Source organism: Oreochromis aureus, linkage group 17 (genome assembly GCF_013358895.1).
Source record: "Oreochromis aureus strain Israel breed Guangdong linkage group 17, ZZ_aureus, whole genome shotgun sequence".
NCBI classification, from domain to species: domain Eukaryota; kingdom Metazoa; phylum Chordata; class Actinopteri; order Cichliformes; family Cichlidae; genus Oreochromis; species Oreochromis aureus.
In genome coordinates, this window is record NC_052958.1 from 11,716,535 (window position 1) to 11,730,445 (window position 13,911).

Below are 13,911 nucleotides of genomic sequence, written 5' to 3' on the forward strand. Positions count from 1 at the left end.
ATGCAATTATATTGCACAAGCCAACACAGGCTGCTTGACTACATGTTGAAATAATGGGAAGAAGTTTCATAACAACTAACCTCTGAGTGTTAGAGTTGGAGATTCAAACACATGCATTTGATGCATGGGGAGGGTGGACGTGAGAGGGTGGGGTGGGGGGAAAGTATTGGGAGTTTGATATAAATAAAAAGGATACAGGAGATAATGAAAAAAGAAAGAAAGACAGGGAAAGACTAAAGTGCAAGTATAAGAATGGCAACAGGGAGGAAAACTTGAAAAAAATAACAGAGAGAAGAAGAACTGGATCAAACAGTGATGCAGAGCGTTACAGAGCAGAGTCAGGTTGGTATAAGAGTTCTCTTACCCTCATCCCTCCTTCTCTCATCCTTTTCTCTGAGTCGTTCTGCTCTGATGCCTCACAGAGAAACGGCAGAGGCAAATCTTCTCCCTGCACCCGCTCCTTGCAACAAATCAGTTTAGGCTGCACCTAAATGAACTCAGAACTCAGAGCTCTTCCTTCACTCCTACCAGAGCAAAACATGCAAAGCCAGATCTCCGGAGTTCATTTACGGCCCCGGAGCCAAGCACAAGAAATCCTGCCTAATCTAAACACCGCCGATCCTCGAACATCCCAGGAACTGTCTGCCTGAACAGTGATACCACGTAGAATGGAAACAAGAAACAATATTAAATGAGAGAAATAGGAGAGTAACCAAAAAGTAGCAATGATAGGAAAAAGGCCAATTCACTGTATTAAGTAACAAGACATTTGACTGTTCTGTTTATTTTTATCAATCCTGAATGAATCTGTAAGACTTAAAATTAATTAGATCATATGAATAAAATCCGACTCTGCTGGCACCCTAACCTACTATTTGCATTGAATATGACCTTGACGTTTTGGTATCATGCATCTTGTGTAAATCCTCAAATATTGTTCCATTTTTCTGTATTCATGCGGTGCAGCAGTTTCACTGCAGGATTCTTTAACTAGTGAGCAGTGAGATAACAAGCAGTCCTGCTGGCCTCGCTTTGATACACTTTACACAAAAAAAACAAAACAACTTAACCTGTTACTCTAATTTTCCAGAGGAGGAAAAAAGAAAACAATTAGAGAGTCCTCGCTGTGTCTTTCAATCCAGCAGTGACCACCTTCACTATGCCTTGTTTGCTTTTAACAGTATAATACTACCTGTATAGTAGTTACTATCTGCACATCTGCACTGTAAGAGGGTGAAATATTACAGCAAATTAGTCATGATTTGACAACCCAGATGAGGGAAAAAAGACTGTGTTCCGCTCATCTATTTATGTCCAGCGAAGTTCACTTATGTTAGCAAAGAGGAGAGGAAGCCATTTTTAATCTTTAAGTATGGCGTTAAGCACAGAGAAGAAAGTAGTCTGTTTCTTTTAATGTAATATTTTAACTATTCTGCCCATAAAGATGACATCTGACGATTTCCCCTCTACTTTAATGAGTAGTTTTGACACCTCAGTATGTATCAATAAAGATGTGGTTTGACATTTATTAGAATAGTTTCCAGGTTTTTCCACTGGGATCTGCACAGGTCGAGACCACCCTCACTAACTTTGGATGCACACCCAGTTATTTGCTCTATAAGCAGGCCTGAAATATGCTTTTAACTTCCACTGTTTATGTAGCTTATTTCATTGAACTGATAAAGAACAAATGCCCTGAGGCAGGTCAGAAGATATAACAGCAACGATAAACATGTATATTTATTTACAGTAGAGAAGGTGCTGTTATTATAACTTTATGTTAATTCAAAACAAAGGAAAGAAAGAAAGTTCATCACAATCTACAACCGTAACGCCAATGATGGTCGAAGCAGAGATGCCCAGAGCTCCCTCTCCCCAGCCACTTTTTCCAGCTGTTCCAGGAGGACACCAAAGCGTTCCCAAGCCACCCAAGAGATATAATCTCTCCCGTGTATCCCAAATCTGCCCTTGGGCCTCCTCCTGGTAAGACTTGCCCAAAACATCTTACCTAGGATATGCCCAAGAGATAAACCTAGCCAGCTGTCTGAACCACCTCAACTGGCTCCTTTTAATTAGAAAATTTGTTTTCCATTGCAAACCCCACTGGCTGCAGTTAGTCTTGCCTTTTAAACACTGCTTTTATAATCCGATTACACTGGGAAACATTTGGTGTCAGAAAGAAAGGCTCTAAAATTAACACCCACCGTGCACCAAATGAAGGTAGATTTTCCATTTGGTGAGTACATCTCTGAAGGCTGCTGAAGGTTACCCAACACACTGCAGTGAAAATGCTTGCACCAGAACAGTCTTTTAATTAAAAACAAGAGCCTCTACTGTATTTTACTTTTGTCTTTCGCAGGTGCACCGCTTCTGTCCTCTGCTGTCTGTGTTACAGTTTAAAAGAGGGGCCAAGCCCATGACTCAAGACCGTTTCCCCTGCAGATTCAGTCTCTGAACTGTCACAACCTAAAGGCAATTTATTACAGCACCCAGTTAAAAATGTGCTTAGTGTGTTGATTACTCTTCTACCTGTCCCCTTGTCTGATGAGTCAAAAAGGTACGGTCAGACACCAATGCCACACATAAGTAGAGTAAATATGTAACAGGATGTGATTTTACTAGGCTTGAATCAGATGCTACATAATCCCTATGAAATCTGAACTAACTGTTTAGCCAGTTCTCCCTTTAAAAGCTCTCTTCAAAGCCCAGAATACCCTTAAAAGCTGTTCCATGTATTATTGCCTGCCAGCTGCTAACTAGGAACATGAATAGACAGTAATACAAATGGACAGAAATAATGAGCAAATAACGGACCCAAGAAAAAGCAAATGGCAAAAAAGGCCACATTAAACACTGATCTGAATATGCATCTACACACCCACACGCACACATGCAACTAACACGAGGCTAACTGCTTGTTTACCATTCCAGTTCAGTTAGGACTTCTAAAGAAAATGCAGCCCATGCCAAGCACAAACAAGAATTGAGGACTTGAAAGCCAACTATGATTTCAGTTAATTGCTAGGAGGGCGTCATTTTTAGGCACTTACTCCTGTGAACAGACATCAATAAGTGAGCTTCAGGAAGCAGTTACATAAAAAATGACCAGAAAAAGAAAACGAAAATCAATAGACAAATGATTTCTCAAAACCACTTGTTAATTTCTCTCTCATCTCAAATAAGCCTCAAAAAATGAGGCTAATCGCCAGGCTAACACTACCTACCTCCTCGTGTTCAGAAAGATTTGCCCAACCCCCCCCAATACCGTACAAGAGCGTGTTTAGAGCCTCATCACAGTTGTTCATTTAACATCATCCAGGCCCATTAAAGAGAGGGAGCAACTCGATTATCCAACATTATGGTATGTACACCTGCCACTTTAGTGGGAAAAGAAAAGGATAGATGAGGAGGGAAGGAATAAAAGGAGGGTGGAGAAGAGGAGTGCAAGAGATGGAGACTGGAATGTGCCCCTCACATGAAGAGTGCGTTTCTTCATCAGGAAGGGCTAATGAATCACCCACTCAACACCCAGGAAATTATCTCAGGATAGCGCCCCCCTTTCTCAGACATGATTAATTGATCAGAAGAGAATGAGAGAAGGGGAGAAACACAGGGAGGGGAAAAAAGTGCTGATGCACTTCGGAAGAGAGGTAAATTGGAAACAGCGGGGAACGGAAAGACTGGTGCTGACCTTTTTGACTATTAATGAAAGTGAAAAATGGTCACATCTGAAAATGTCTGAGCTTTCTTATAAAAACCTGGAAGAGAAATTGACACTACTGCAGTAACTCCAGCTGTCATGGCCCACAAGGAGAAGAAGGTGGTGGTGGTGGGTGGGGGAACAGACAAAATACCCAAAACACAGGGAACATCCAAAATTCAGACTTTAAGGAATAACAAGAATCTTAATTTCAGCAATCAATCAAAAATAAGGCAACAAACAAAGACTAATTTCCCATATTTCTGTGCATTCATCTCACCAGGCTTGCAGCTCTTGCTCTACCTTGGCCCTCTCTTGCTTCAAGTCTTTATACAGCTCATCAGCGATCTTCTTCCTCAGGGCCTCCTCATCGGCTTGACAGAAAAAGAGAAAAAGGAGACAAAGAAAGTGAGTTAAAGATAAGAGATCCAAGTAAACAGCTGCTGTTTGTGGACATGAAAAGCTGCACGAATCAGTAAATGTGCAGTTCAGATTAAACATTTAACCAGTAATGATTCAGCGCATGTACGCACTCTGTGTTTTGTCTAAGCGGAGTAGTTTGTTGCTAAATTGCTTAAAGACAAAAAACTGTTGTCGGGCAGGGCTGCAACTAATGATTATTTTCATTACTGACTAATCTGCTTGATGAATGAATTAATCATCTGGTTTCAAAATGTTAGAAATGAAGACAGATGTTATGCTAATGAAAAATTAAAGACTATAATTTCTCACTGTAAAGATTAAGTCTACAAATGTCTTGTGGTTGCAAACAAAAAGTCCAAAATGACAGGATGCGGACCAAAAAATAAATAAAAAATACATTGAAACCCTGTGAAAAAGTGGCTAAAACTATTATTTTTAAATAAAGTAGTTCTCAACACTTTTATTTTTATCAATCGAGACACAATCTCAGCTCTATTACAGAGTGTTTACTGAGTGCAAGGACTTGGCACAGAAAGCTTGGTCCCTACAGCCTGTATGTGTAGTTGGTGTCAAAAACAGTCACAAAACAAACTTAAGCCAACAAAATGAAAGTACACATATTGCTTAAACACATACAAAGCAGTGTATACACTCACGCCATGCCACCCCGTCTGCATATATTCATGTCATGGACATCATACGTGTATGACTCCATGTCCTCAGTGGTTTATCTTGGCAGGTAATTAAGCATGAAAGTAAAGATGCCAGCCAGCGACCAGGCCGAAACGTGCTCTGAAGACAGAAGCACCATGCAGTGTGCTGCACCACTGCAGTGATAGAAGGGCGGGGGGGGATGTCTGAGTCTGTCAAGATTACTCTCACAACGCATTAGTTAGATAGCATAATCCCTATTGTCAGAGTCTATTATTACCTGAAAACATGTGGTAACAACAGGAAACGCAAACTTGATTCCAGATTAATCAGATTAACACAAGGAGAAAACAATAAGAGCAGAAATATATCCAGCCGTTCTCTATTTGCCATCTTCGGATAGTGAAACAAACAGAAAAAAAAGTCTTAAACCAAATCTTACATTTTAAAAAGCTGCCATGTTTTGGAGTCATTATTAAAATCATTATTTCACATCTGTCCAACATATGGATTTAGCAGCAACTGGATTCCTTAATCATTTCCTTTCAATATCTGGAATATAGCTTAAGCATTAGAATGTCAACAATTCCTCAAATTGCCTTATTCACTTCAATGTGAATTTTAATTAATTTTTTTTTTTAATAACATATGCTTAGGATTTAAATTTAAGCCCGTCACGACTTACATTGTTCTGTTTAAAAGCCAAAGCCACAATTCCAGATTAAAATACAACAGAGTAATTAAATGTTTTAAATGTCGCTCAGCCAAACCTCTGCTACCCAGTTAAAACTTGTGTGTGTGAAACAATGTTGTTATCCGTGGTTCGATGTAAAAACAGAAATAAGGTCATGATACTGATACTGTACAAAGATATTACTGTAGTTCATGCAACTCGTGCCATGAATACTGAAATCTAATTTCGGTACTTCAGCAGCTTCGTACTAATTTACCCACTTAAAAAACACACAAACCACAAGTTGAACGATTCTCTGATTTCTAACATCCATACACTTGTCTTCTCTGCAGAAAACAACATATAACATGAGCTCACACTGTGACTACATGGGCCATCTCTTTACTTTCAGAGGATTCCTCTTTACTTACAGTAAAGCGACTGAATAAGAGTCACATAGAGCGAGGTTCAGTTTGACAGGGCTTCAGAAGAAACACGAGAACAAACAGAGGCGGTGACTGACAGTTGACAACTTTTGTGCTGCATAGCATATCTTTAAAGGCAGAGGCTTCTGTCACCTACTGTCCACAGTGTGAGAAAGTAATATCCATCATGTTTGACTGCACTCAGAAGCACCATTGATCTCACTGCGGAGGAGAGTCTAATTACAACTCTGTTAAGAGCAGCAGAGGAGAGACAGACCTGTAGGTCTGAAATCCTGACAGAGGCTCTGCCATAGGCTTGCCAAGTAACATGTATTAATTATGTTTTATGATAGGTATTAAAATAGGGTGCGAAATATGCTGTGATGTTGTGATATATTACGAAATGGACTCAGATTACCCACAAAAAATCCAGTGAAAATGGAAATGTACACTCGAGTTACATGGGAAATTACTGACTAGGAGAGACCAGCAACTCAGCGATCAATATTAATATTTCTCATCAATATCATATTTACTGTAATGTCAGGCTAGCCATTCATTCTGATTACCTTAATGCTGTGATGTGGTCAACAAAGATGACCGCATAGTTTGTCATCTTTGACTTTGCATTTGCAGACTGTAGACAGTTACTCTGTGACTCTGAATCCTAATAGAAATCAACAGTTTATACCTTAAAGCTCGATGACCTGCTCAATATTTTTCTGTCAACAACAAACCAAATAACTGATTAAATATGATGAACCCACAGAGAATCTTCACATGACAATGTTTTCAGGAGCTGATTTATTTTAATGAAACAAAAAAACAAAAAACAAATATACTCTAAAGTGACCGTTTTCACAGGAATGATTTTTTTTGTTTGTTAAACCCCTTAAATCTGACCTATGAATCATTCGAGCATAGGAAAGGTATCTAACTCAAGGAATGAACCAGAGCTGTGCCCGCACGTAACAGACAACTTCGCAAAGAACCCATTTTAAATTTTATCTTTAGGCACTTAGCAGCCTGTCACAAAAAAACACATCATCTGTTCCCATTCCTTTAGCTGAACTACAGAAAATGCCAACGATAACACAGCTTGACAGCCATAGTACAGGCTGAAGACTTTTGCACAGTACTGTAAATATCTGAGCATCTAAACAAATAAAAATAAATAAAAAACACTCCCTGTATATTGATTGGATACAGGACACCAACATACCTAAAATCCAAGCGTTTTATTATCTTCTTAAATCACCTATGGGAATTCCTCTTGTATTAAAACAGCGAGTCAACAATGCAAAATATTTTTTTTTAATACTTAATTTAAAACATGTCTATCCTTATGAACACTCAAAGCACTTTATCCCACAATCACCCACACAGCTTTTAATTATTATCTAGCTGATAGAAATCTGTCCAAGTAAAAAAAAAAAAAATCTTTGCCTTACTACCAGCTGGATTTGACTGGATACCAAACTGGCAGCTAAAGTCGCAGGTCGAGCCCTGTCTTTATGAACTTTAAAGGTAAGGCTTCCGTTTCAGCATCTACTGCCCTTTAGAATATCTTACATTTATACTGAATATATATGCCCTGTAGTAGCGCACTATGAAGAGTAAGATTTTAAAAGTCCTCCAAGTTCAGGCATTCTTAAGCAACTCCTCACTTATCACCACATCCTCTCCAGCCCTACAGAAAGAAGCTTCAGATTGCTAGCGGGGTCGGCAGGAGAACAGGTTCTGATATGATAAACACTGTCTGGGGTCCTTGAGGGAGGCTGGCTGGGGTCAGAGACAATTCCAGATCGACAGAGCCCGTGTCAATCCTGAGTAGGACATGTAAATGTTAAAAAGATTAAAAACTCATCATCTTTTTAGACGTGTCCCCCTCCTTCCCATTTCCACCAATCACTAAACCCCGTGGAAAAACCGAAAGAGGACGAGGCGAGGCGGTGGAGCGCGGGGCTATTGGCAGTGGAGATAATAGACGAAGGCAAATTGCGTTTCTCATCAGAAGTTTCATTAACCCCAGGACCCGCGTGGAGGGCATAATCTGTAACATTACCACTTCCTCACGTTTCTACCTCGCGCTTAGTCGAATCACTGTGCACCTTTCACTATATACAAATAGGGAAAAAGGAGGAGGAGAAAAGAAAACGCGGAGAGGAAACTAGCAGCCCCGGCAATCAGGTGAAAGTCGGATCATCTCTTTTATTCCTATTAACAAAATCTTCTGCAATGAGACACAATCTAAGTGATCGTTTTTAAGAGACAACAAGAAAAACGTAACATTTATGCACAAACGTATATGGTATACCCCCCCCCCCAAATTCTCCTTGCCTCACCTGGGAGATATCTTTAAGCAGGCTATTAGTTCAGAGCAGTGTGTGGGCTCTGGCACATGAATATTTATAGCACAATGGAGAAGGTGTAGGAGGTTCAACCTTGACTACAGTGTAATCAGCGCACACATACTGACTCAGGCCATGATTTAGAGACAGCCGACCTGCTGAGCGCTTCACTCGATACCCAACTCTCGTGGACGCACATAATCAATGTCCGCCTCATTAAGGTCACACCCTTTGAGGATTGGGCTGAACTTTGCAACATTTTTAACAAGATTCACATTCACATTCATCATACCGTTTTTTTTTCTTATTCTTTAAAAAAGCGTGCCTGATCAATCATCCCAAGTTAGCTTTTTTTTTCCCCCTCGACTCTTTTAATACTTCTGTAAACTCGGTACCCTGTGGTGACCTTGCAAAGAGGTCGACGCACATTGCTGTTGTATGACTAATACGCCCTGCAGGAGGCAGCCACATACATTGATTAAAAAAATGTTAATACAGCCAAAACAAACACTATTTTGCACTGTGTGCATAAGGACTATATTTTATCGGTCCCAAGAGATCTGTGCTTCTTATCAGACTTCACATTAGTATTTATAGACTTAATGAGCAACGAAAGGAAATGGAAAGACATCAGAAATGATAAATTAATGTCCCAGAACAGACAGGTGACCACTGTGAAAACAGTAGACAGTTTATCATAACAGCAACGCTTCATACAAGTTAAGTAAGTTATTGTTTGATGTATCTTTCAATCTAAAAACTAATTAGAGCAAACAATGGAGTTATAACTTTATTCATCTTGATAATAAAAATAAAAGAAAAAGCACTATTCTCGCTATTTTCCAAGGCATTTTCTGTGACTGACGGGAATCAAAGCCTGGACTAACAATGTGGAAGCTGCTTGGAACATGCAGCACTGCGGGAAACTTTCGGATTGTGCTGGAACTCTCGAGTGTACTAAAGAAGTTTAACTTTGTCCTTGTTATGTAGTAACATCAGAGAAGCATCTGATCAATTCCAAATTCATTCTGCACCACGATAAAGAACGAAAACATCCTGCTAGCATCATAAATAACGACACTATCTTCAGCCTATCTTCTGCAACAGATGGTTTTGTACCTACACAGCCCCGATTTCAACATCATAGGCTGAGCCTAGAAGAAACAGAGTGAGATGGTACAAAAGCAGCACAACTCTACAAAAGAACAGTAGAAAGTACATCAGTGTTGTATGTTTTAAAGGCAAAATCCACATGCAGGAACTTGTTAGTCTGGGCATGACTGGCTCTAAAATTAGAAGACAACAATAACTTCAGGACTGCAGGACTTAGTAACTGCCTTTTTCTTTAAATTACATTGATCATTTAATTACTACGACAACTTTAGAGAGGCCACTTTAAAGTTTCAGGTTTGCAAATCACGTAGTTTATTGATGAAAACCTTTCTCCATTGAGCCACAGTTTAAGATTATTAACAATTATTTACTTCAAAACCATCTACAGCTGACAGTTGTAGATGAAAACAATATCTAGACTATTACTAGTTAACCAGGGATCATTTAACCGTTTACAGATTTGTGAACCTTTCTTTCAACTGTGATCTTCGATCGAGGCAACAGATTATATACAATGCTCAAATTATTAAAGGTACATTCTTTCGTCAGTGCATTGGATGAAGTCAATTACACTTCTGATCTGGTCTGTTAAGTAGCAGAAGGGGTTATTAATCAGCTGTTTTGGCGTTAATGAAATTAGCAACAGGTCCACCAGAGGGGCAACACTGAGACTTGCTGCTTGAGAAATGCTTTTACAGATGCAGGCCACTGACATTTTTTCCCTCCTCATCTTTTCTGGCTATTTTTTCACTAGTTTTGCATTTGCCAAGTGTCTGTTTCACTACTGTTAGCTGAGACGATACATAGACCCTACTCCTCCAGGACGGCACATCACTACATCCCATTGCCAGAAGGTATCCCAGCACATTCTCAAGAGCATGGAGAAGATTCCAGGAGAGGGGCAGTTAATTTAGTGTAACTAATGTCAGACGTTTTCCAGGTGCTATCGCACGGTGGATCAAACTCTTACGATACTGTTCTGTGATCATAAATTGTTACAAAATCCCCAGCTCCGAACCATGACAGATCCTCCACCATGTTTTACAGATGGCTGTAGACACTCACTTTTTTATCTCTCTCCTGACCGCCTAAATACATGCCACTGAGGCCATTTCTGATGAGGGTTCAGTGAACAGTAGATCAGTTGAAGTGCCTGATGCATTTCTCAGGTTCTGTTCCAGGTCTTTGCTGTTTCTTTTACTATTTCTTGAGGACAAGAGTTACAGATACTGTTCATCTGGTAATTTTTTTTTAGGCCTGCGACTTTTATCCTCCACTTGTCAAGTTTCCTCAGTGTTTTTGGTTTTGTATTATTTTGTTTGGTGGTGGTGGTGGGGTTAAACAACACCATGCACACCAAATCCAGTGTTATATTTGGTATCATTTGACGAATCATCTAAAGAAATGGGGAAAAGATGTGTTTTTGTGACAAGCTGCTAGTAACAAAGTGTCTAAAGAAACAATTTAAAACTGGGTATTTGACTTTTATGTGTAGACACAACACTGAGTTAGGTGCATTTCTTATGCTTGAATGATTTGTAAGTCAGTGGCTTAAAAAATATTCTGGAAAATGTATGGCCCCAAAAAGCCAAACAGCAAAATGTAAAGAAATGAGGGGTGACTCAAGACTTCGCATGGTACTGTAAATGCCACTAAATCACAATAACCCCAAAAGACAGACAGTGGCAACTGGACATTGTCCATTTATGTTACTTATGTAGTTAAACAAAATTCTGTGTCATATCATGGAAGCCCAGTGGCAAAGTAAAGAAATGTAACACACATACACACTCTCCAACCACCTTCTTCCCTTAATGAGGCCTGGAGGTTTGTTGTGTGAAACTGCGGAGGTGTCGTTTTAATCACTGGAGTCAGTGTGGCGTGGCATAAGTTGGCCTTTTTTAATTACCTTACTGATTGAGCACAGTCAAGGATGGGGAAGCCTGCCCACACCCTGGATGCCAACCTCGAAAGAATCTGCACCTACGGCTCATTCTGCTCTGCGTAATGAACAAGTAACATTCAAATGTCCTCCGCCACAAATGTCAAGGGATAAGGGCCATGCGCCCACACTAGCAAGACAATAAGGCTGAAACTTTACTTTGAGTAAAAGAAAAGTGGAAAGAGTGTCAGCTTTTAGCTCCGTGTGTGAGACAGTACACACACATTTTCACTGTCACTCAATTATCCCTTCATTATCTGTGTGCTGTGCACTGGAAGCAAGCTGAAAGCCTAATACTGACCACATATTGGGACATTTAAAACAAACGGTTACCCTTTTAATCATCCAGGAAATACAGAGCAACATTAGTATTCAAAAAGAATTTCACACTGTGAATTAAAGTCCGCAGTTCACTCTTGTTTAGGTCAGTTTTTTTAAGAAGCTATGATACAATATGTTCACTAACGTGACAATTTTCAAGAATCTCTTGTTGCTGAACACGGAGGGCCTCGAGAGTTTTCTCTGCTAAAAAAAGACACCAATGATAGTGGTGAGAATGAACCAGAATACCAAAACATAGACGTGAAAGATGGGATAAACTTCTGTAGAGCAAAGGGGAATTGCATGATTATTCTCTGTGGCTTCTTAAAAGTTGATTAGGAGGTCCCTCTTTCAAATAAAGTGTTAATTGATCCATTATTAATATAGAAATATTAATAACAGCCACATGAGTAAAAAGCACGAGTTTAGCCTCACTATTTTACTTCCAAACTGCATGAAGGTAAAGGAGGTATTATGACAGCCTGAGCTTCACAGTGACGAGGCAGAATCATCGCCCACTAATTACAGCATCAATTTATTAGCATTAGTACAAGTTAGAATTAATCATTTCATTAACAGTTAGGGGATGGCAATGAATCACAATATGACCGAGGCTACTGTGGGGCCCATTTTTTTAAATTAAGACTGATTACAATCTGCATGAAAAGTTGGGAGGCAAAAAGCTTAAGGTGGTTTAAAGTAAACACCCACACAATAAACATCATTAAAATTCACTGTATATGGACAGCTGAGTCCCACATAGCCTTGGCTTTGCAGTTAAGCATACAGGTAAAGAGTGTCCCGTACATTTCATAATAAAATGAGTCACTCCCAAAAACGAATTATTTTTTTGTTTTTTTACTACACTTCCATCGGTTATAAGAGGGAAGAGAATGAAGTTTGCACAGCTGCTTCATAGGTCAAAGATTACAACTGCATAAATCTATAAAAACTGGAACACGTGTCTGATCTTTGGAATAACTAGCTGTTTAAGTTAGTAATCAAACCACATCAGCTTCCTTCTTCCTCAAATTCTTTGGTCACTTTTGACATTGAGAATAATAGCATGCTTTATATATTTATTTTTGTATTACCAGCAGTGATTTTTTTGAAGAAAACTGGAATAAAAACTCACCAACTGATGCAGCAGGAGATGGTGGGACTGGTTTGGACTCGGGCACTGGTTCAACTTTGGGCTGAGGAGGAGGAGGAGGAGGGGCAACTGGTTCACAAGGAGCATTAAATTCAGGCAAGGGAGATGCAACAAATGGCTTGGCAGGCTGTGGTGGCATGAAGTTGACAGACTCGAAAACAGAAGGGGAGGAGAGGGGTTCGGAGTCAGTAAGAGGTGGAGGAGAGGTGATTGGTTCAGCCTTGACAGGAAAAGGGGGTGATAAAGGCTCAGCTACAGATGAAGGAGTAAAGGGTTCAGCCACATGTGGAGGAGCAACAGGTTGAGCAAGTGGAAGGGAGGAAGCAGTGGATTCATTTTTAAGAGGAGATGGTTCACCTACAAGGGGAGGAGGAGGAGCAAGCGGGGCGACTACTTCCACTACAGCTGGAGCAGGGCAGGGGGAAGGAAGTAGGGGATCAACAGGAGCAAAAACAGAAGCAGGAACAGGAGAAGGTGTTGCTACAGGCTCAACAGCAGGAGCAACAACGCCAGCGGCAGCAACAGCAGCAGCTGGGGGAAATGAAGATGGGGGAACTATGTCAGCAATGGTGGGTGCTGTTACCTTTTCTACAGGAGGTTGAGGTGGAGGTGCAGTCACAGACTCTGTGGCAGACTGAGGAGGAGCTGGAGGTGCAACAGGTTCAACAAGAGGAGGAGGGGGAGGAGGAAAGGAGGTGATGGGCTCAAAAAGGGGAGGCACTGGCCGCTGAAGAGGAGAAGCTGGAGCTGCTGGGGGTGATGGAGTGGTAGTAGGTTGTTGAGCTGCAGGTTCCTTCATGCGCTTAATGACATTTTCAGAAAGCTGCAAAGTAGAGTGGAAGAAAAGTTGAACACTTAGATGAAAAATTAAGATGATATCACAATAAAGGCATAAAGCTAGGGCGGGGATAGCTCAGTAGGTAGAGTGGTCGCCCCATGATCGGAAGGTCAGGGGTTTGAATCCACTGAAGGGCTACCCTGAGGTACCCCTGAGCAAGGTACCGTCCTTACACACTGCTTCCCCGGGCGCCCAGTGGCTGCCCACTGCTTGAATGGGTTAAATGGAGAGGAATTTCCCCACAGGGATCAATAAAGTATACATTAATACCACACTTTATTTATAGATTTCACTCAAACACAATATAAAGTTAATAGAGTA

At 40.4% G+C, this 13,911-nt stretch overlaps 1 protein-coding gene across 2 annotated transcripts in view; it reads right to left on the reverse strand.

The window, feature by feature from the left end:
- chchd3a (coiled-coil-helix-coiled-coil-helix domain containing 3a) overlaps positions 1 to 13,911 on the reverse strand; it is a 76,993-nt gene that overhangs the window by 62,167 nt on the left and 915 nt on the right. For both annotated transcript variants that reach the window (XM_031726627.2, XM_039601576.1), the window contains exons 2-4: positions 13,336 to 13,575; positions 12,735 to 12,795; positions 3,981 to 4,074 (exon numbers count right to left, since the gene is read on the reverse strand). In XM_031726627.2, coding sequence (XP_031582487.2) covers positions 3,981 to 4,074; positions 12,735 to 12,795; positions 13,336 to 13,575 — 395 coding nt within the window. The remainder of the gene's footprint in view (positions 1 to 3,980; positions 4,075 to 12,734; positions 12,796 to 13,335; positions 13,576 to 13,911) is intronic.